This window comes from Mauremys mutica, chromosome 24 (genome assembly GCF_020497125.1).
Source record: "Mauremys mutica isolate MM-2020 ecotype Southern chromosome 24, ASM2049712v1, whole genome shotgun sequence".
Lineage (NCBI taxonomy): Eukaryota > Metazoa > Chordata > Testudines > Geoemydidae > Mauremys > Mauremys mutica.
This window is the reverse complement of record NC_059095.1, coordinates 4,801,744-4,823,114: the sequence shown is the minus strand read 5'-3', so window position 1 is coordinate 4,823,114 and position 21,371 is coordinate 4,801,744. Positions and strand designations below refer to the sequence as shown.

Here is a 21,371-nt window from a genome sequence, read left to right as displayed (position 1 = left end):
TTGGGGCTACCACTCCCTTTTGAATGGTGGGTAGATCCAGGAGCAAATGCCCAGAGTGCTGGAGAAATTGAGCCAGTCTCTCTGCTTGTAGTTCCATACCAGCCATTTCTCAATCCCTGTCTGTCCGGGTGTGTTTGGGGTTCCTGTTGTTGCAGTATCTGAGCACCTCACAAGTATTTGCTTAAAGTCTTTTCCTTCCCAGCTTTGTAGGGAAAATAGCTTGGTACGTTTCCAGTTCACGTGTATGTGTGTGAAGCTATGGAAAGAAAGCTGTGTCAAGAGAGAAGTTGAGAATGCATTCGGGTCAGCATCTGTCATCCAGCTTCTCTTGTTTTCCTGACTTATCTGCTTGTTGAAGAACTAGAACTTGGGTTCCGTATAGTTGTCCTCACGCTGTTCTTTCTGCATTTTACAGATACAACATTACAACGGGTCTTTATCCCTTTGAGGGGGATAATATCTATAAGCTATTTGAAAACATCGGGAAAGGGGACTACACGATTCCAGAGGATTGTGGTCCTCCGCTCTCAGACCTACTTAGAGGTGAGCGTCTCTTTCAAATGACCTGAAGGAAAAGGGGTAAAACTGTGGATGCCACAAATACCCGGCAAACATAGTACTGATGGAGAAGTGCCCCACTCAAAGCATTCTATGAATGTAGAGAAGTCTGTTTATCAGCCTTTGCTCCTTTCAGAGTTTGAGAAGGTTTTGAATGTGCTCCGGTGCTATAGACTAATCCCGTGAAATGAGCTGCAAGCATCTCCTTTATAGCAACAAGTCATATACTATGACTCCAATTTCATATGCTTTAGAGAGATTTTAAAACCTTGAGGGCAAACCCACCAAAGGGTGGATTTAAAGCAGCATCAGCACTTTAATGCTAGTCTCTTCTGAAGCAAACTTATTCAGTTAAGATCCTTGCCCAAGCCTTATAAAGCAGGACATAAGCATAATGGTGCCTGTTGAGGGGACAGCTTCTGCTCTCGCTTTCTTTTCGGCGTCTGCTCTGAACTTCCTCCCTTGGAGCCTGAGACAGGGTGTTAATGATACTGTCTTTTGTGGCTTGCCATATGAAATGCTTCACTTGGTATTAAGTGTACTAATTCTAAGGAGCTGCATCCTGCTGTGCTCCTGACAGAGGGAGACTCCTCTAGGGTCTGCTTGGTGCTCACCATACAGGCCTGAAGAGTGAGTCTGCTCTTCCTTCTGCCGCTCAGCTTTTTGGAAGAACTTTGTGAGCAGTATAGTCATCAGCTGAGCTTCCTGTGATAGAGACCGGGGAGAGGTAGCACTGTTCAATGGATAGGAGACTTGACTGGGACGTAGGAGTCCAGGGTTCCGTTCCCAGCTCTGACACTGACCTGCTGGTTGACCTTGAGAAAGATACTTGCTGTTTCCCCTCCCACCCTTTGTAATCTGTTTAGACAGTAAGGCTTTGTGGTCACAGATGGTCTCTTATTGTGTGTCCAGCGTCTTGCACCGTGGAGCCCTGACCTCGTTTGGGGGTTCTGGCACAACTGTAGAACAAATAAAGTAACAGTGGGAATCAACTTCAAACAGTAATTGTATGCAGGCGTCAAATCCACTGACTTGTGGGATATTCCTGCTCTTAGAGCACTGCTTCTGTGTAAAATAAATTCTGAGATTAATACTTTGACCTTCTGTTGTGGGGAGTATCTCTGCTTTGTGCAAAGCTTTTTCATCTTCTCACTTCTGCCACTGACGAGCTGTGTGAATGCGAGCAAGTCCCTTTGCCTCCCTGGGCCTGTTTCCCCTTCAGGAAACAGGAGTAATGGTGGGGAAGCTGAGGCAAAGCAACATGCCCATAGTCTCACTGCAAATCAGTGGAAGAACTAGGAGCAGAATTTAGGAGTCCTAGTCTCATTGCGCCAACCATTTGATGCAAGAGTGTTGTCCTTTGAGTAGTGCCCTGCTTCAGGTGCGCATGCGCCTCTTGAGCCCTTGATCAGAGATTTTCGGTTAGCAGTGTCTGTTCGGCCCGCACATGCACTCTGTGCAAACTAGTGCCACACACCAAGCCTATGTAGAGCTCTTCACTCTCCACCTTCTTGAATTGCCATGTGTTCTTCAAATCCAACAGGTATTAATTAGCTCTGTTAGGATTAATCTGGCTGTGATACTAGCATTTCATCCCCCACTAGAAGGGTTTTCAATATTTGCTCACTCTGTCCTCTAGACTTATTAAGGGTTTAGGGAACCTCCATTTGAACCTATGGCCACTTGCTCCTTGCTTCATTTATCTGTGAAGACGGCCTTTCAAATGCCTATCACGTTGGCTTGCAGGGTTGGGGAGATTGGAGCCTGGATAGCACCCCAATTTGCTGTATTTTTCAAGGACAGGGTCTCCTTACAGCCTCAGCTAAAATTCTTAGCTCAAGTGCTGTCGGGTTTTCATCTTAACCAGCCCATTCATCTACCAGGATTTATCTCCAAACCGCATCAATCTCAGCGTGAGACCTCCTTTCGTACGTTAGATGTATCACAGTCATTGGCCTTTTCTGAATTTTGGAAATTGACTAGACTGTTTGTCTCCATTGCAGAGGTATCCCTGTGGTCCATGATCTCTACTCGGAGACTTCTGAGTTGGAGCTCTGGGTGTATCGTCGCTTGCTATGATGCAGCTGGTGCCCCGCTCCCCCAAAAGGATAATAGCTCTTTACCAGATCACAGGCATCTGCCACAGCTCTAGTCAAGAACATTCTAGTGTCTGAGATATGCAAAGATACTATGTGGGCCTCCGCATATACTTTTTCTAAACACTACGCCTCAGTCCATGCCATCAGATCTGATGCAGCACTTGGTGCTGCTGTACTGTCTTCAGTCTTAGACTCCGTTCCAAAGCTTCCTCCTCCCGGTGGGGGATATTGCTTGGGAGCACCCATAGGGACTCGTGGAAGAGATGTGTTCCCCATGGGTGTTCTACTACCTACCCTCCATCCCCCCACTTTGGACTGTTCTTTGTTGGACGTTTGGATAGAGAAGGAACTGAGGGCAGTGTGCCCATGGAGCTCAGTAGCCCCTTGTTCCACAAGGGTGTGTAGAGCGCACACGCAGGCCCGACGGACGCTGCTAAGAGAAAATCTCTGATCAAGGGCAGATGTGCACCTGAAATGGGGCAGCCATGGGGGGACATATTTTGAAGAACCACAGTTACTGCACAAAGTGAGTGTAACCTCTTCTTTTGAGGGTTGGGATGATCATTGATATTTTTGCTCCTGCATAAAATAGGATTCCAACATGGAGAGCAGTTGCGTGTTAATATAGCAGTTGAATCAGTGGTGTCTGCTTAGGAGCAGCGTGGCCTGTGCCTAGTGCTGGTCTGGCACTGGGGCTCTGGGTGCTACCACGATACAATGAGCAACATCTCAGGACACCACTCACTCCATAGGATGGGCTTATTGTCATCGCTTCTGTCTTACTATACAAAAGACACTGATAGTAGTCAGTGATGGGAAAGACGCAGAATAACAGTGATCAAACTCCAGACACAACTCTGATCGCACTTGGACACCTGCGCTCCTCTGGCGCAAGCCCCAGAAGTAGCCGAGAAGGAAAGCATGGGTGGGTTAGTGGTTGAGCACTGCAAGCCTGCCCACGCTAGAAATAGCGCAGAGCCGGAGGACTGGGTTACAACACTGTTCCCCTCTGACCTGGTTCCAGCACTGTTGCAATTTGTAGTTAGATGGACTCTTAACTGCCTTCTGAACCACTTCATAATTGTGGTCATCAGTGCTACAAATTGTAACCATGTCATGGGGGCCCCCACTGTGTTGTAACCAGGTTCCCAGACTTGGTTGTGCCTGTGGTGTGGATAGGTCATCTGCTGCAAGAGACAACTACAAAACAAACTTGAATCTCTTACATGATGGAGCATTCACCTTTCACGGGGCCTGAAAGTTCTAGTTCCAAACTCCCAAATCTTGTTGAAATTTTTAGCGACCTAAGCATACTGTTCTCAGCTGCATTTCAGTAGTAATGCAGTAGGTGGTGCTATCTGTATAGGTTGTAGCTTTGAATGCATTTTGAGGAGATGATTTTCCCCGTTGTTTCGAACAGCCCTTATTTATCTTCCTTTCTAGGATGTTGCTGACCCCCACCATCCAAGTAATCTGGAGACGATTTTAACTTCTCTGGCTCCATACTGATTGTGAAATAAGTTTTATTTCCCTGTATTTTGCAAAGCATTAATCAGCTGTAATAGCTTCAGAAACAGTTATGTAAGGCATAGCTAGAGATTGCTCTCAGCGCAGCTGGCATCTTGGCTATGCTGCTGAGACTAATGTGGCGACTGTCTAAGGCTTGGAGCTAGTGACTGACGCATGTCTCGTGTCATGTTCACATGTGCTGGTGAGTGATGTCCAGAGCTATACGTGGCATTTTGGTCGGCAAATGCTAACTCAGAAAAGCAGCCCTTCTCATAGGAGCGTGAAAATTGAGCAACTGGAGCAAACCCACTGGCCCATCTAGACTGGTGTCCAGTCTGATACCAGCTGGATCTCAAATAACTGCTGGATGCTTCTGAGGTAGGCAATAAGCCTCTCTAGTGCCCTTGGTATTGAATTCCAGTGTGGTGGGTGTGGCATTTTCTTCCTGAGTCCAGGTGCAAATCACTTGTGCCCTGAAGCATGTGGCTTGAATAACTGCTAAACCTTTGTCCTAGCTTAGTTGCCTTTTCCTTTCAATGAGCTGTTCTGTCATTGCTCTTGGAGATCTCCTGCCTTTCTTTATGGTACCTTTAAACAGCAAAGGCATCTTCATCCCTGAGGTCCCATGACCTCAAAAGATTTGTTTTAGGTTGACAGCCTATTTTCTTTGCTCCCTTTGTCCTAGCTGATGTCTCTCCTGCTGCCTTCTGTTCTCAGTTACTGGCAACTGTACGCTACCTAATGGGCAGCTGCTCAAGCAGATAAGCTTTCTGTGCAGGAGACGGTCCTGCCTGTCTGCACCAAGCATTCTTCTTCTGTCCCCTTGATGAAGTCCTGGGGACCTCTTCAATTTTCTTCCACCCCTCCCATTCCACATGCTTACTCCCTGCAGCAATCCGCTCGCTTCAGAGCTGGCTAGAGCCTCTCAGCGTTGCTTTTGAGTTCGTCTGAGCCCCTTCCCTTTCCATAGGGATCAATGTACCAAATAGATATGAGGTGATTTAACTCTGTGGTGTGGGGATACCGTGGGCATCACAAACTGCAGTAGTAAGGCATGAAGTGTAACCCAGCTTGTAGGGATCCAAGTGTTCAGCATTGCCACATCCCCTCATGGGTAGCACTGGTGACAAAGGCAGAGGATTTTTGCCACTTGCCCTTATTTTTCTATGCAGTACATCCCCATTTCCTGCTATGCTCCTGCGTCTTCTGCAGCTTGTGAAATTGAACTCAAGTGTACTCTGTTTGCAGGCTTGCCAGTTCATGTCTGATAGCTTTTGGAATGAACAGCACAGATACCCATAGCTTGGCTCACGCTCCCTTCCATTGCCTCAAGAGGACTCTTCTAGCACATAGCAGAGCCACGAGCACTCATCCTGCTTTCATCGTAAAGAAGGCTACAGTATGTTGCAAAGTGTTTGCTTCCTCTCTGGCTGGAAGTGCTGCATTGAGCAGGGTGCCAGTTGGTTGGGAAGCAGATACAAAAAGATGCTTTTTAAAGCTTTGTTTTTCTGTTGACTACTTTTTTGCAGCTGCTCAAGCTGTTGTGTGGTTTTCCCCCTCACCCCTTGAGCTTGTCTTTACCAGCCTTTATCTTTCCAGAGAGGAGGCAAGATTGCCGAAGGCCAAGAGTTTCGGGGGCTTCTAGCCCCTTCACTGGCCTGTTTTCAAACTCCTAGCAAGAGCAGTATTGTAGTATTTTAGTGCAGGTTAGTTGGGATGCTGCTTGTCAAGAGGGGAATGAATCTGTCGTACTTTCACTGATGGAAATCAGAGAGCTAGTAGGCCCCCGTTGTCCGTGGGGGTAGCTCGTCAAGGTATAAGCCTCCCCAAGTGACCTTAAGCTCTGACATCACCATTGCATAACTTGTGTCCCAATAAGATTCATTTCTGGGCAAGAAAAATGAGGTTTTAAAAATCTTCTGTGTGCCAAATCCTCTTGAAATATGCTTCTACGGCCAGGCCCCAAAGAAAGGTCGGCCCAGTGGTTAGGGAACTGGCCTGGCACTTGGAAGATGTGGGTTCAATTCCTAGGTCAGCCACTGACTGCCTGTGTGATCTTGGGCAAGGTTCTTTGTGCCTCAGTCTCTTCTCCCCCCCCCCCCCCCCCGCCGTAAAAAGGACATGATTGTAACAAGGGTGGTGAGAGGGTAAATGCATTAGAGGTTGAGGTGCTTGAATACTACAGAAATGTGGGCTATAAGAGTCCATAGTTGACATGCTGGTGTCTAGAAACTAGTCCAGTGTTGTTTTGTGTTAGATCCCTGTGCCTGTCATTGGAGAGACTCTGCTGGCCTCACCGCGTGCAGGAGGGGAGCCCACGCTTGAGGAGGGGCGATTCTAGAGGTGTTCCCAGGAGGTGGAGGGAGCAGTGCTTTTCTCTTCATGCTCCCTCACAAAAAGGGCCCTTAACCATTAATAGGTTAATACTTTTGCATGTACTGCAGAGGGCACCCTTTCAACCAGAACACTCAGTTGCATGTGTATTAACCCTTGCAATACCTCTGAGATAGATACTATTGTTCTCATTTTACAGATAGAGGAATTGATGAGGGCGATGACTCATCCAGGGTGTGGCACTCAGTCAGTGGCACTCCTGGCTAGAACCTAGGGGCTTGGCTACACTTACAAATTTGCAGCGCTGCAGCAGGGTGTGAAAACACACCCTCTCCAGCGCTGCAAATTGCGGCGCTGCAAAGCGCCAGTGTAGTCAAAGCCCCAGCGCTGGGAGCGCGGCTCCCAGCGCTGTCCGTTATTCCCCACAGGGAGGTGGAGTACGGACAGCGCTGGGAGAGCTTTCTCCCAGCGCTGGTGCTTTGACTACACTTAGCGCTTCAAAGCGCTGCCGTGGCAGCGCTTTGAAGTGTAAGTGTAGCCAAAGCCTAGGAGTCCTGAATTACAGCTGTTGCCTCCTTTGCCTATTAACATGTACCTGAAGAGGCTCCTGGCTGTCAGAAGTTACTCATTCACATCCTGCTGTGTCTTTGTGCTTGTCCAGAACCATATAAAGATGCATTGGTGGTTGTCAGTGGCAAGGCAGCAGGACGGATTTAAGGTCTTATGTGCTCTGGTTGTCCTTGGCATTACTGGAAAGGGGATTCATGCTACCTGTAGTTCTGTATTTTGTGCTGGGCGTAGGATCAGAGATGACCTGGGTCTGGGCACACTTAACCCATCTGAAATGCTGTTGGAGCAGAGGTCTGAGAGCTGGGCATCCATCCGAAGAATCTCACTGCTCCAGTGTTTCATCTCTCCTCCCAAATAAATGGAAATCTTTACCGTAAATGGTAGAGAATATCTGTGTGGTTATTGTGGGCAGACACTTTTAGATGATTTGACTGGTGAATAGTACATGATGTTTTGCCTTTATGGAGTCTCTCTCCGGTGCTGGGCTTTAGCCACTCAACTGCTATATATGAGTACAGATTAATCCATGAGTTTTAATTTCCACTGACTAGATTTTCTTCTTCTAGCATTGCCCAAAATACAGTCCTTGGCCTTTAACTAAAGACTTTTTGGCTCAAGTTACCTTCATTGCTCCTTTAATATCTGTACCCTGTCTGAGAACAATGTATTGCGCCACAGCTGCTTGTAACAAGTGCTATTATTCCCCTTCTTTATAACCTATTTTAGACACTTACTTCCTCTTTTGCCTGCCCACATCCTCTCCTGTACCTGTTCCGTCTAGTAAATGCTGTAAATCTCTTGGCAAGCACTGGCATTTTCTAAGCAGTCTTTGAGTTGATGCTTGTGCATTATTCAGGTCTGAGCAGGCTGGAATTGAAGATGCTTACTTCCAAAAGCCACAGCACCCCAGCGAAACCCTCTCAGACCCGTCGATGCTCTGAAAAAAGCACCGCAGCTTTGAGACAATCCCACTGTGTCTGGGATCTTTGATGTGCTGTCCTGTGCAGTTTTGCATGGTTTGGCTTGCAGAAAACTCTGCTGAAACTGATGACAGACAGGTCTCCTGAAATGTGGTGGTCTTTTTAATAAAATAAAATTTTAAAAAAAAGTCTCCACTATAGAGAGAGTCTTACCTGACCCGTATCCCCTTCTGGCTTAGGGTGACCAGACAGCAAATGTGAAAAATTGGGACGGGGTGGGGGGTAAGAGGAGCCTATATAAGAAAAAGACCCAAAAATTGGGACTGTCCCTATAAAATCGGTCACCCTATTCTGATTGCATTAAAAAAAATAAGACAGCCAGTATCAGATTTCAGTGTCTCTGGTCCTCACGTACAATCTGCCTTCACTCCAATCATCCATTTAAAAAAAAAAAAACAGAACAGCAGGGGCAGTTTAGCTGTGAAGTGATCATCTAATAATCTTGCTGATAGGATATTTAATTAGGTGTGGGAGCTTTAACAGCTTTTCCTTTTACTACTTTTGTAAGATGGATAGGGAGGGAGAAAGCTGCTGGGCTGTAACGTATGCATGTCTGATTGTAGAGGAAAGGGGGAATACCCACCCGAAGCAGCTCAGGTTTGGCAAGAGTCCCCTGATCACGTCTGTATCCAATATTGAGCTGATAACAGGTGTGACGGTAGCTAAGAAGTTGGAGTTGTCTCTGCATCATGGGGGAGCTGTTCTCCAGGGCCTCATTGCTGCCTGGAACGGCAGTGATACGGTGAAACAAGTGACCTGGTGACTTCCTGAGACACTGCTTCTGAAGGCACAGGAAGCCTGGGAATCTCTAGCACTGCCCCACAACAGCTTTATAATGATCATGGAAAGTAACCCGACTTAAAGATGTCGGCCCCAAGATATGGATTTATGGCTTATTACGACAATCTATAACCCACCAACAACACCCCCAGCTGCTTTCCCCCCCATGACTGGAGGGGTGTTAATGGGCCACTTCACCTTGAATAGTCCCTTGAAATATCTGTTAACTACTTGTGCTAAACAATCTGTTCCACCTTGGGTTTAGGTGTGACACTGAGGGCTAGTCTACACTAGAATCGCAATAGCGGTGCAGCTGTATCGATTGTAGCTGCGCCGATATATCACTTGCTAGTGCAGACACTCTGTGCCAGCAGGACAGAGCTCTCCCATCGGAATAATGACTCCACCTTCCTGCTGACATAGCACTGTCCACATCGGCACTTAAGTCGGTGTAACTTGTGTTGCTCAGGGGGTGACTTTTTCACCCCTCTGAGCAACTTAAGTTACACGGAAGTAAGTGCTAGTGTGTACAAGCCCTCGGTACGTTTCCCAGACCTGAGGAAGAGCTGTCGTAACTCAGTGAGGCTAAAAAGCTCATTGGGCTGGTTCTGAATGGATTTTTCATCTTTGCCAGTAAAACCTACTTCTTTGCACGTACCACCGAAAGAAGGAATTGGTTAAATTTCCAGGAACTCTTCTGGAGAGGGGCAGAAATAGGCTAATGGAGCTTTGAAGGTATCGCCAAATTGAACAAGGTGAGCCCTTCTCCTCAAAATGCGCTTGGGATCGGGGCATAGCGTGACTTCAGCGTGTTGTTTCTGGCAGAAAATACCAGCTCTTAGGCCGGGGGTTCTCAGGACAGATTATTTGGTGGCCTCAGAGTGTGGCCACCAATTCTTGCTGGTGGCCGCTCTCACTTTGGAAAAAAGTACTTAATTACCTTTAGGAAAAACTAAGAAATATGCACAAATGTACATCCAAATCATTGTAATTTATTTATTGCTAGCTAGTAAGTCTGCTATGAAAAGTGATATTAACAAACATAAGTATCACTTTTCACAGCAGGCTTACTCAGCCCTAGCAAGTCTGGGGGCCAGTTAAGCCCTGGATGGGAGATCGGGGGAGGCAGCAGGGGGTTTGTATGGGGAGGAGGTGCGGGGCCAGAGCCTGAAGCCCCATGGCTTGGGGACAGAACCCAAAGCCATGTGGCCAGAGCCTGGGGCTGGAGCCCTAAGCCCCGCAGCCAGAGCCTGCCTTCCATGCCACCCCTGGGCTGACACCCAAAGCCTGAGCCCCACCACCCCTGGGAAGGTGGGGAAACTCACCAGCTGCCTGCTCCAGCTTTGTGCCCCAGGTGTCTCCAGAGTGGGGCAGGGCCCAACTGGAAGCCCCAGCAGCCAACACCAAGGCTGTGCAGCTAGGAGCACCAGGGAGCGGGATGGGCCACTGCTTCCCCTCTCCTGCGCGCGCGCACACACCCTCAGCCCAGGAGGCTGCCACTGCAAGAAAACCCGTGGTGGCCACATGTGACCACAGTGGCTGCATTTGAGAAACACTGTCTTAGCCTGACACCTGCCCAGTAGAAACTGATCTGAGGTGTCCATTCCAAGGGTGCATGCCCACATGCCGGGAGCGATTAGCATAGCTCCCCCTCACCTGCTGTGCTGACTATGGGGGAACCTACTACTGATCACAGGGTTATTGTCTTAGCAGAGCAAATGAAAAGTACTTATCCTGCTCCATCTAGAGCCTTGACCCCTGATGGAATAGCTGAGATTCATGGTTTATATATTTTGGGTGGGGAGAGGGGATGTGGGGGAGGTGGCGCATAGGAGCACTTTTAATTATGGGGATCTTCCCCCATCTTTTTGGAATAAACTTTATGGCAGCGTGGCTCTTGTGCAATGGTCACCCGATGCTGCCTTGCAATTTCTGAGGAGAAAGTAAATCTAGGCTCTCCTCCACCCACCCGCTAGCCTGTCCTCTCTGCATAAAGTGCCCTTCTCGCTCAAAGAACCCGTCAGGCCTAGCAAAAACTGTAATGGGATTGGCCACCGTGTATACCCTGTTTAAAATCACATTAATTGGCTGTGAAGCAGTGGATTAAGTTTTCATTGCATATCTGGCTAACCTTTCTCAGGGTATGGCTACACTGGCGATTTGCAGCGCTGGAAAGCCTCCACCAGCGCTGCAATTAGTAAGTGGCCACACCTGCAGGGCACTTCCAGCGCTGCAACTCCCTGGCTGCAGCGCTGGCCGTATACCTCACTCGGCATGGGGAATAAGGATTCCAGCGCTGGTGCTGCAGCGCTGGTCATCAAGTGTGGCCACACACCAGCGCTGTGATTGGCCTCCAGGGTATAAGGTGTATCCCAGAATGCTTTTATAAATTACTCTCTTTGTTTTGTTATGCAGCCTCTCTTTGTTTTGTTGTGAACGAGCTCCGATCGGAGCTCCGAACAAACAGAGCTCCTGTTTGCTGTGATCATCTGTACCTGGATGTAAACAATCAAATGAGAGGCAGGCAGGGAGAGTGAATGAAACGGAACGGAGCCGATCGGAGCTTCGTTGAACTGCTTATCTAAAAAAACAAACACTGATCACAGCAAACAGGAGCTATCTGTACCTGGCTGTGAACGATCAAATGAGAGGCAGGGGAAACAGCGTTGGATGCAGGGTTCGCAAACATTTTGTGATTTTTTCCAATCTCTCTCTTCCCCGCTCCCTGTCACAGTACACCACAGGGAGTGAGTGAAACAGCGGGGAGTCCGTGTTGGAGGCAGGCTGTTTGCAATTAAGAGTTAAGACTAAGGGCTCATGAACATTTTGTGATTTTTCCAATCCAGGAAGCTAACACACAGTGTTGGCTCCAAAAATCCACTCTCTCTATCTTCCCCGCTCCCTGTCACAGTACACCACCCTCCACCACCCTCTTTTGAAAAGCACGTTGTTGCACTTGAATGCTGGGATAGCTGCCCATAATGCAGCACTCCCAACAGCGCTGCTAATACTGCAAATGTGGCCACACACCAGCGCTGGTAGCTGTGAGTGTGGCCACACACCAGCGCTGCTCCTACACAGCTGGATGACCAGCGCTGCAAACTACCAGCGCTGCAAACCGTAAGTGTAGCCATACCCTCAGTGTTTCTAGAGGTAGGTGTTTTGGGAGGGGCGGGGGCCTCCTGCGGCATTGATTACTTTCAGACTCAGAGATACACACATTTGCACTTGCCTTTAAAGAAGAAAGAGGCCTCTCATGGCTGGACATTCTGTGGTTTCAAGTGCTTCGTCTAGGTGACCTTTGGTCTCGTTGCTGGAAAAAACTCTCTTCTTGGGTTAAGCCTCGCAAAAAAAATTCCTACGCACAGGACACGTCTTATTTCTCTTTAAATGTGTGTGTGTGTGGGGGGGGGGAATCAACTAACATGCAAGTGACGGCTGAAGGCAGTTGTTGTGTCCCTTACTTGGTACAACAGAATATTCCTTGTCTGTTGTTGCCGACGACCGAACCATTCTCCGTGTTATCTGACCTGGCAGTAAAATCTGTCATTCGGGGCCCTCTCATTCTATGCCACATGTACATGCTGTTGCTGAGTCCTGTCTTGTCCTCCATACCTCGTCACAAAAATCCATCCCTTTGTCCACCTGTACCACAGAAACCCACTTTCTAATCTAGGCCCTGGCAACCTCTTCTCTGGCTTGCCCAACTCCCCTGCAGTCAGCCCAACAGTCTGCTGCCAAAAGTGCTTTCTCTGCTGTTGTTTTGACTATGTCCCTCCACGCTGACTCTCCCTTGCCTTCTGCATCGAGTTCATACTCTTTGTCCTGACCTTGGAGAGAAGACCAGAGCAGAACTTTCAGTCTCCTCTTACCCGCTCTGCTCTGCTCGTCTAACTCCCATCACTTCTTCCACTCGTATTTCAGAGCCTTCTCCCACCCTTTCCTTAATGCTTGAAGTCACTGCCTTCTGCAGTCCTTTCCTCCTTTCTAAATCCCTCCCCCCGCCCTACTGCCGCAAGGTTTTTTGGTGTTAACCCTCTGCTCTTTGAACTGTTACGATTCATTTGAAAGCAGAACTGCTTGGAATTCCTCACTCCAAAAAAGCACAGTGCGGCAGCAGCTGCATCCCCACCATATGGTGCCTGGAACCCTATTTATAGTTCCTTTGGCTTCTGTCCCTAGACGATCATGTCCTTGTATTGTAATCTATGTACAGCACCAAGCATGTTGTTGTTCAGCGGATTAGTGATTTAGTGGTGGTTTCCATGGGGAATGCCTGTATCTTGCATGCACCTAATGGAGATGCAGGGCACTGGACTGGTTAATGCCTCATTGGCCAGTTTCCGGGGAGTGGTGTGAGAACTTTTTATTTCTCTTCTCCTTGAACTGTGACTTTTTTTTTAATAAAAAAAGAGATGGAAGGGCAGCGGTTGCAATAAATGAGTCTCTGGGGCAACCTGTGTCTGAGGGGAATCCATCCCCCTCTCTCCTGGATGGTCTGGGTGCGAGAGAATGTATTGGCCAGCTCCTTTTTCCATGCCCACATCTCCTGTGAGTGATAGCAGACTACAGGCAGTCTGGCGAGCAGGGAAGAGCATTGTTCAAGAGCCCTTAATTAGAGGGGCTTCAGGGAGATCTGTGCCTAGAATGCAGCCTCTGGCTTGCTTTGGAGTTGTGTGTACACCATTCCAAAGCCTTTGGCTCCTCTTGGGTAAAGTTTGACCAATGTTGATGATCTGTGAAATCAGAGACCCTAACCCTTCACTGGCTGGGGATGGGAGAGAGAACTTGACCTCAGTCTTCACACTGCAAAGGAGGGAAGGGTTAGCCCCACTTTGAAGGTGAGGCACAGCCTTGCTCAGATCCACACAGCAGTGGAGTTGGGGTTAAACTCCATCCCATGCTGCTGTCTTTCATTTAAAGAGGAAGGCCTCTCTCAACTCCCATGGCCAGGGGGACTGGAAACCATGGGTGCTGTTACGAGGGAAAAGGGAGGGGTGGGGCTTTGTGCTTCCTTCCTCTAAATTGGCTGAGCGCGCCTGTGAATCACACCTGGATTTTTTTTCCTCCTTTTCAGGGATGCTTGAATATGACCCAGCCAAGAGATTTTCAATACAGCAGATAAGGCAGCACAAGTGAGTGTTCAGCTTCTTCCTATTAGTCATTCTCTTTCTGCTTCTTATGCTAATGTACCTGTGCTATCGCTGTGAACTTGTTTTTTCTTTTGACAGTGCACATGGAAGTCACTAGATACCCTTCCCCCAGCTCTGCTGGAGCTCTGGCAACTTGCATGTAAATCTAGTTGGGGCGTTCTTTTTTTTTCTTTAAGCATCTTGCTGGAGCATTTCAGTTGTTAACTGGTAAATAATGAAGGTGTTTAAAATGTGTTCCTAGCACGAATAATGAGATTCACAGGCCAGATAGTAGCAGCGTAGGCAGGGGAGGCGGGCTGGGGAGGGATCCTTGAAGCTGAGGATATTGAAGTAGGGATTTGGATTAATGTTTTCTGTCTCTTTACGTCCAGGAGACAGAACAACTAGATTTCAGTGTAGTGGCAGAAGTGACCCTGAGTGGTGGTTGCTTCATATGGAATCCAGTGGTTGAGGAAGGATTCCAGGACAGGGAATATTTTGTCTGCCCTTTTTTAACAAATTGTTCGAACGTGCTGCCTCTGAGCAGAGATTTCCTGGTTGGATAAAAGTACAAGAACAAAAAGTGTTCTAAGGCCGCTTCAGCGAGGAGGCAGAGAGAGCTTGTCTCCTGGCTGACTAGGAAGTGCTCCTGAGGGGACACAGAGCCGCTGGTTAGAATGCAGCTGCTCAGCAGAGCTCTTGCATATGAGCTTGCCCAAGAACGCTTTTGGGAACCCTGTAAAGACCAGGATCTGATCCGGCAAGGCGCTAGGCGTGGTCTGCTCCCATTGACTGCGGCCAGAAGCATCTGTGTCCCCATGTCTTTCCTATGGAAAAGCTAAAGCTGTAGCTCAGGTGCTGTCGTACGATCCCCCGGTGAATGTCAGTGTGGAGTAGGCGGCTTGCAGAAACCTTGGCTTAGAACCAGAAAGGGATTTGAACTTTTTTGTAGAGCTACATCAACCTAATGCCTAGAAAGAGCAAAGGTCTGAAGAGCAGCTGCCTTTAAGAGACAGCTGCCTGGTCAGTTAAATTAACAGGCACACTGACCCTTTAATAGCAGGATAGACCGTCCCCTTTCTGAGACATATGCATGCTGGTTGTCTGACTGGGCCTGAAATAGGAATGTGCACTTGCAGCGGAGGAGACCCGGGTTAGTCCTGGGCCATAGAGGGGACTGTTCTAGGGGTGACGGTTTGAACTCTGCATGAGCAGGAAGCATCTGACTTTATGGCATCATGACTCCTGGGTCGGTGGCTCCTGCAAGTCCACACTAGTTTATTTTTGCTGCACCCTAATATTGCCGCCAGCCACTCTTCCCCTTTCCACCATTGACTCCTTCAGTGTCAAATGCTTTTGCTGTTCCCTTCTCAGGACCCCTCCCATTCTACTCTTGCTAGTTCATCACTGCTGGTGCTAGGCTCCTGCAGTCCAACCAGTGCCTTGTTAATGAGTCTTGGGCTGTCTGTGAAATGGGCTAATAGATGTTGAAAAGCATTAATGCACTGCTTGCCATTGTCCCTGCTACTTTGTACGGCAGGATAGTGGGGCCCCGCTGGCTCCCATATGTCGCTAGCTGCCAGGTATTTGAGCTGCTTATCCGACTCTGTGCACTCGATTCCCTTGTGGCAAAGAGCTTTTGAGTCTGCCTCGCTAGGCTGCAAGGGAAGAGAGAGTTTCTCCAGAGCCCCTGCAGATAGTCAGAGCAAGCAGGAGAGAGGAGAAAGTAGAGTAAGCTCTGGGTGCAAAGGGCAGTGGCAAACCTCACATGCACCGCAAACCGACATCCTTGGGCCCAGGGCGGGTCTGTCCATTGCCCTCTTGCAAATGCTGGCATGGCAGCAAAGAATGTGCTTGGAAAAGAATTCACGCCTCCTGGCTTTGTTTTAACAAATTAAATGGAAGGACTTAGTCCCAACTTCTAAATAAGCTGCAGTCAAGTTAAACGCAATTGACCACAGCCAATGGCGAGTCTGTGGGTGTTCATCCATATATTGATTGGCAGACAGCTTTTCTTCAAGTGCATTCCTAAAATGATCAGCTTTAATTCCCAGGGGCGGGGCTGGCCCTCTGTCTTCTCAGACCTTTAGAATAACACTTTACCTGCACCAACACCTTCCGTCACAATCAGTAACAGCTTGATATTTACACCTCCGCCCCCTTGCCCATGACGTTGATATTTATCCCCTTGTTACACATGGGAAACTGAGGCACAGAGCAATTGAAGTGACTTCCCGGAAGCCCCACAGCTGAGCTGGGAATAGATCCCAACTCAAGCCTGAGATAGCTGGCATCTCTCCTTATCCCTGGTACACTGTTTCTAGAAGTTTGATCCTTTGGTTGAGATGCTGACCTGATGTCACTGGTGATTGCCCATGTGGAAGGTAAAGGTCCTAGGGCATTCCGACAAGACTGCAGGAATAGCCTCTGGCGTCCAGGCCAGTGTTTTCTCCAGCTTGGAATTGGGCGGGTGTGAGCTAGAAGGAGGCTCCCATCAGTGCGTGAGAGGGGTGAAGTGTTCCCTGAATCATCCTTGTCCTCATTCTGTTCTGTGCTCTGTGGTGCAGGAAACTGCATGCTGTTACGGGGGATAGCAATCTGGTTGGAACAGTCTTGGGAGTTAGGAGACCTGGGATCTGTTCCCAGCTCTTCAGCAGATATGCTGTTACTTTGGACAAGCCAGTTCTCCTCTCTGGGACTGTTTCCCCAGCTACAAAATGCCAGTTACTTGCTCCCTGGGTGCGGGCGGAGATGTGAGAACCGACGACGGATCGAATGAAGCGCTGTGGAAGTGCCTAATATTATTCTCTTAACACAGCAGAGCCGATGGCCTGGTAACACTTGGTGCAGACTTATTGTCCACCCTCTCAGCTGCTGCCATTCCGCCACACTTTCTTCCCAAGGCTATTGCTTCCCCCCCTAACATGGCAGCTTCCTCACACCATATGACCTGGAGTGGGTGAGTATGGGCCTGTGCCGTCTGTGAATGGGAATGGAGCCTGCCGTAGACTCTCTGGTTTCTGCCAGACGCCTTCCTCACCTTCCCCTCATTCCCCCAAACTAAATTAATTCTCTTGTATTACATTTGTATTTACGCAGTGTCGGGGTTGGTTTCGTCTGTAGTTCAGCAGGGACATGCTAACCTTTCCCAGCCCTTTCCGCACTCCGGCAGCTCTCTCAAAACTAGCCGCTCTCCGTTGCAGTCTCGTGAACCATCAACTGAACTGGAATGAATTAAAATTCTCCTAGCCCGCCAGCCAGGGCAAATTATTCAATCTGAGCTGATGATAGTCGACCCATGAGTAATAACGACAGAGCCTTGGAGCCTGCTGCCTCCAGGGCACTGCTGGTTGGGGAAAACCAGCCTGGTAGCGCATCTTTATGAAATGTTTTTTAAACAGGCTTTGTTGTAAGCCTCTCAGACAAGTTCTGGTGTAGAAACGTGGCCCAGTGCAGACACGTTGCCCAGAGCCAGGGAGGCAGAGCCTCTGGTTCCCTGTGGCTCGCTAACCTTCTGTGCCCTGCACTGTTACTGAAGGGCTTAATGCTCATAAACTGCATTTGGTAACTTTAATTCAGTGACCCTGCAGCAGCACTTAAAAAGAAAATCGAAAGTGATGAAGTGGCTGCAGAATCCTACCTCTGCCCCTCGTTTCCAAGGCAACCATCTTGCCTTCTTCCCCAGAAGCGTCACGCTTCATTTGTTCAGCCATAGATATGATTGCAACGGCTCATAGCAAGCGAGAGGGAGCACTTGGCTCTTTATTGGTGGAAGTGGAAGCTGGCCTGTTACGCTAGTGCAGGGGCCTGTGACCTCGCAGAGGCTAGTGGGCCACCTTTTCTCTCACTCACCAAAAAGTCCTCGGCAGCAGATGCAAAGGGTGCCTGTGGAAAGGCTTTCCTTGCTGCTCGGATGCATGGACTAAAATCCTAAGGAATCTGTTTTCATATTGCCACAGTAATGCCTTTCAGAGGCTCTCAGCATACTTGGTAATGCATGTGCCTATATTCGAGGTATCCTAAGGGGCTATCCAGCGCTCGCTGGGCCGTGGGCTTGAGGTCTAATAGGCCTTTCCCAGCTGTGGTGGTGTGGGAGGATGCAAACCCCAAATTCTGCCCTGGATGCAAGGTACTGATGGGAAAGCACCTGCTCCTCTTCTCCTGCTCAGCCCTCTGGGTCTCGCTTATTTCTCAGTGTGTGGCGCAGAGGTGGGAATTTTTAATTCTTCTTCCCACGCTCTGCAAATGAGTCTCTTAACGCAAGCGTGTTAAAGGCATTAATGCCTTCATCTGTGCTCTAAGCACCGTTCTTCCTCCTGCGCGTCTCTTTTGTGTTGGAGTCTGAAGTATGACCTCTGAGTCCAGTATCAGCTAGGGGAACGGCTCCCCTCTTCTTTTCTACTTACTTCCAGTGCTCACTGAACTGAGGCTGGAGAAACCAGGGTTTGCCCCCTATGTCGTCTGGCTGTTACGTAGGAGTAGCTAGTGCCATTCGTAGCAGAGAACTATTGTATGACTTCCTTCTCCATCCAGCTCCTGCATAATATCTGTGGGCTGAAATCAGAATGCTGCTAGTAGCTCTGTGCAATGGTACTGACCTTCTCGTAACCCAGTTTCTGTTCATGGCCCATATGACTAGAGGGCGGGGAAATGCAAGTAACCTACCCTTTTGATAAGGGTTGAATAGCCTGCAGCTAGGCATCTGGTTGTCAGAGTCTCTTCCCTATCATAAATAAGCAAGTTTAAAATGTGTGACCTAGAAGAAGTGTATTAGCCAGGAAGCACTTTCAAAGCTCCAGCTGTGCCTAACAAGTCGGGATGCAAGGGAGTTGAAAGGAGCAGGGAATCATGAGTCGGCTAAGAATGAGGCTTGGTTTAGAACTCGGATTGCAAGCCAGGCATGCTCATTAAACGCCAGTCTGCCTTCAGAGCTTTATTTTTCATTCCAGCCTTGGTTCTCTGTCCTCAAGCCTTGCCCTCTTTAGCTCCCTGTAGATTACAGCAACGCTGCTGAACGTCATTCCACGGAACCAGCTTCTGGGTCACTAACGCTCCTCCCCCAGCAGGTTTGTGCTTCGTGTATCCTCCCCTCAGCCCACAAAACGGCAAGAAAGGGTCTCTTCCCCTTCCTGCTGCTGCACTTGGTTGCAGATTGTTGGAGGTGGGGAAGAGAAGCAACAGGTGAATCATCAGTCTCTGGGAGAGGCAGTGCTTTCTGTGAGTGGTGCTTTTCTCCTCCACACCCCCATAATGGGAAGCAAGAAGGGAGGATGTGACTGTCACTGAAGCATCAACCTCTTAGCACTGAGTGAATTAATGCTTTTGTGTCCTGGTGCCATTCCCCTACAAAGCAGCAGTAAAATGGTAGTTGGGATTAAGCAGTGAAATAAAGCCTGTTTCTCTTCTCAAAAGCTTTCAGATCCAGTCTCTCACTTCAGGGTGTCAGCTGATCAATGTAGGGTCAGGCAGAGATTTTTACCCCGCCTAGATTAGCACAGAATGAATGGTTGCCTCGCGACAAAGCCATGGCCAATAACTTCTCGAGCCAGGCTCAGACTTGATGGAGCAGCAGCCTGACCTGCAATAGAAAACCCTTTGCCCGCTACCAACGTACTGAGAGATGCGGAAAACTCAGAGTGACAGGCGGAACCTCGAGCCATGTCAGAGAATTGTCCCTGCCCTGTCTGAGGCTTGACAGGAAATACTGTCTGCTTCTTCGCGTCAAATTACTTGTGGGGCTCTTTCCAACAGGTCTTTGGTTTCCTTTTGTACTTCATTGAATCTCTCCTCTCACTTTACCTTCTGATTAGCATAGATACATATGTAAATGTTTGAATTCATCTCCCAGAGGATGGAATCAACATGACTACAGTACAGTGATTCAGGTTTCAGTTGTTAATAAAACCTATTTTTACTCTCCTGGAAAGTAGGACAGGAGGCAGGAAAGAGGCAGAGCTGAAATACAGCAAAACAAACATCACTAGCTGCTAGAAATTTCTAGCCCTTCTTTCAGAATTCCTTCATTATTGGCAAACTTGAGCATCTTCCCACTTCTCACTTCTGCCCCCTAGTCTCCATTCTCCTGAAGTGCCTAGCGTTTATACGTTGGTTCCCTCCGGCCCCAGCGCCCACGGCAAAAATCAGTGGTGGCTGTGGTGGCTCTGCAGTAGCTCTGCTAGATGACCCTCACATATCAGCCCAGAGTGAAGTAGTATCTGTACAGTCACTTCCTTGATGAGAGCAGTCTCCCACGGAAAGGCAGTCCAACAACCAAGTCAGTACAGGGTTTTGTGTGCCATGTACGTTGAAGAGACCCCATACCCAGAGCTAGGCATAACTACTGACTAAAATGCAATTGGGGTGGACCCGCCCACTTCTGCTTTGGTGGCCCAGCACCCCGAAAGTCTTGCTGTTCATTTTAGCAGTGTTACGTTTATTTGGCCAAATGGTTGTAATTGACAAACCAAAGTGGCGTTCGAATCCCTCCTTTTCCGCCAAGCCTGCTACTCTTGTTCCACCTAAGGTAGAAATACCTGGAGACCTACATCAATACAAAATGGGAACACCTTAATCTTCCAGTCATCCAGGGCAGTTTGTGTCTGTATTGTGTGGCCTCTTCCACTCAAATAGCAAGCTTTGAGGGCAGGAATCCTATTCCTCGCGTAGCACCGAGCAAGTCAGCGTTCAACAAAAATAAGTCTGCCTGCGACATTTTAGGGAACAGGAAAGAGCCAGTGAATTTAAGTATCTTCTGTTGTTGGTGATGAGATTCTTTTTTGGGGGAGTGAGAGGCTGAGCTTAAATCTAAGAGCTCCAAGCAGATAATCGGCAATATATTGAGGGAGTGTTTACATTCCAGCTTCCCATATAATACTGGAAATCTGGAAACAATCTTCCTACCGTGCAAGAGGTCTGAAGGTTCACAAGACGTGTGGGTTTCCCAGGCCCTTGTGGGATCTTGGAGCCTTTACTTCCGGGACATGAGCATCTCTTCCACATTCCTCTCTAGTTTAGTTAGAATCTAGAATTCCAGAATGATGAAACCTGGGCTTTTCCCATCCACGATCACCAAGAATTCTCCTTCAGCCTCTTTGGCGGCATTTGGTACTCCTATCTCATCTTTCCCACAATGCAGCGGCAGCATAGACTGCTACTTAACTTTTCTAAGCAGCCAGTGCTGGTCTCCAGTCCCCCTCAAGGTGCTGTTGGTTCAAAACTGCATGGAGCCCACACATGAAGCGCTGCTGGGAGGTCATGGAGCTGGTACCTCCTGCAGCGGAGTGCTGCTCACTTCGTTGCCCATCCGTGAAACCCCACATCTGCCATTGCTCCTCTGAGAACCATCTTCAAACTCTCTTGGCAGGAAAAGCTGCCAGTGCGAATTACTTAAAATGCTGAACCAGTGCACC

General features: G+C 48.5%; 1 protein-coding gene across 2 annotated transcripts in view; it reads left to right on the top strand.

Annotated features, from left to right (window-relative positions):
- Positions 1-21,371, top strand: part of STK11 (serine/threonine kinase 11) — a 74,139-nt gene that overhangs the window by 33,286 nt on the left and 19,482 nt on the right. For both annotated transcript variants that reach the window (XM_044998342.1, XM_044998343.1), the window contains exons 6-7: positions 416-543; positions 13,908-13,965. In XM_044998342.1, the coding sequence (XP_044854277.1) occupies positions 416-543; positions 13,908-13,965 (186 nt within the window). The remainder of the gene's footprint in view (positions 1-415; positions 544-13,907; positions 13,966-21,371) is intronic.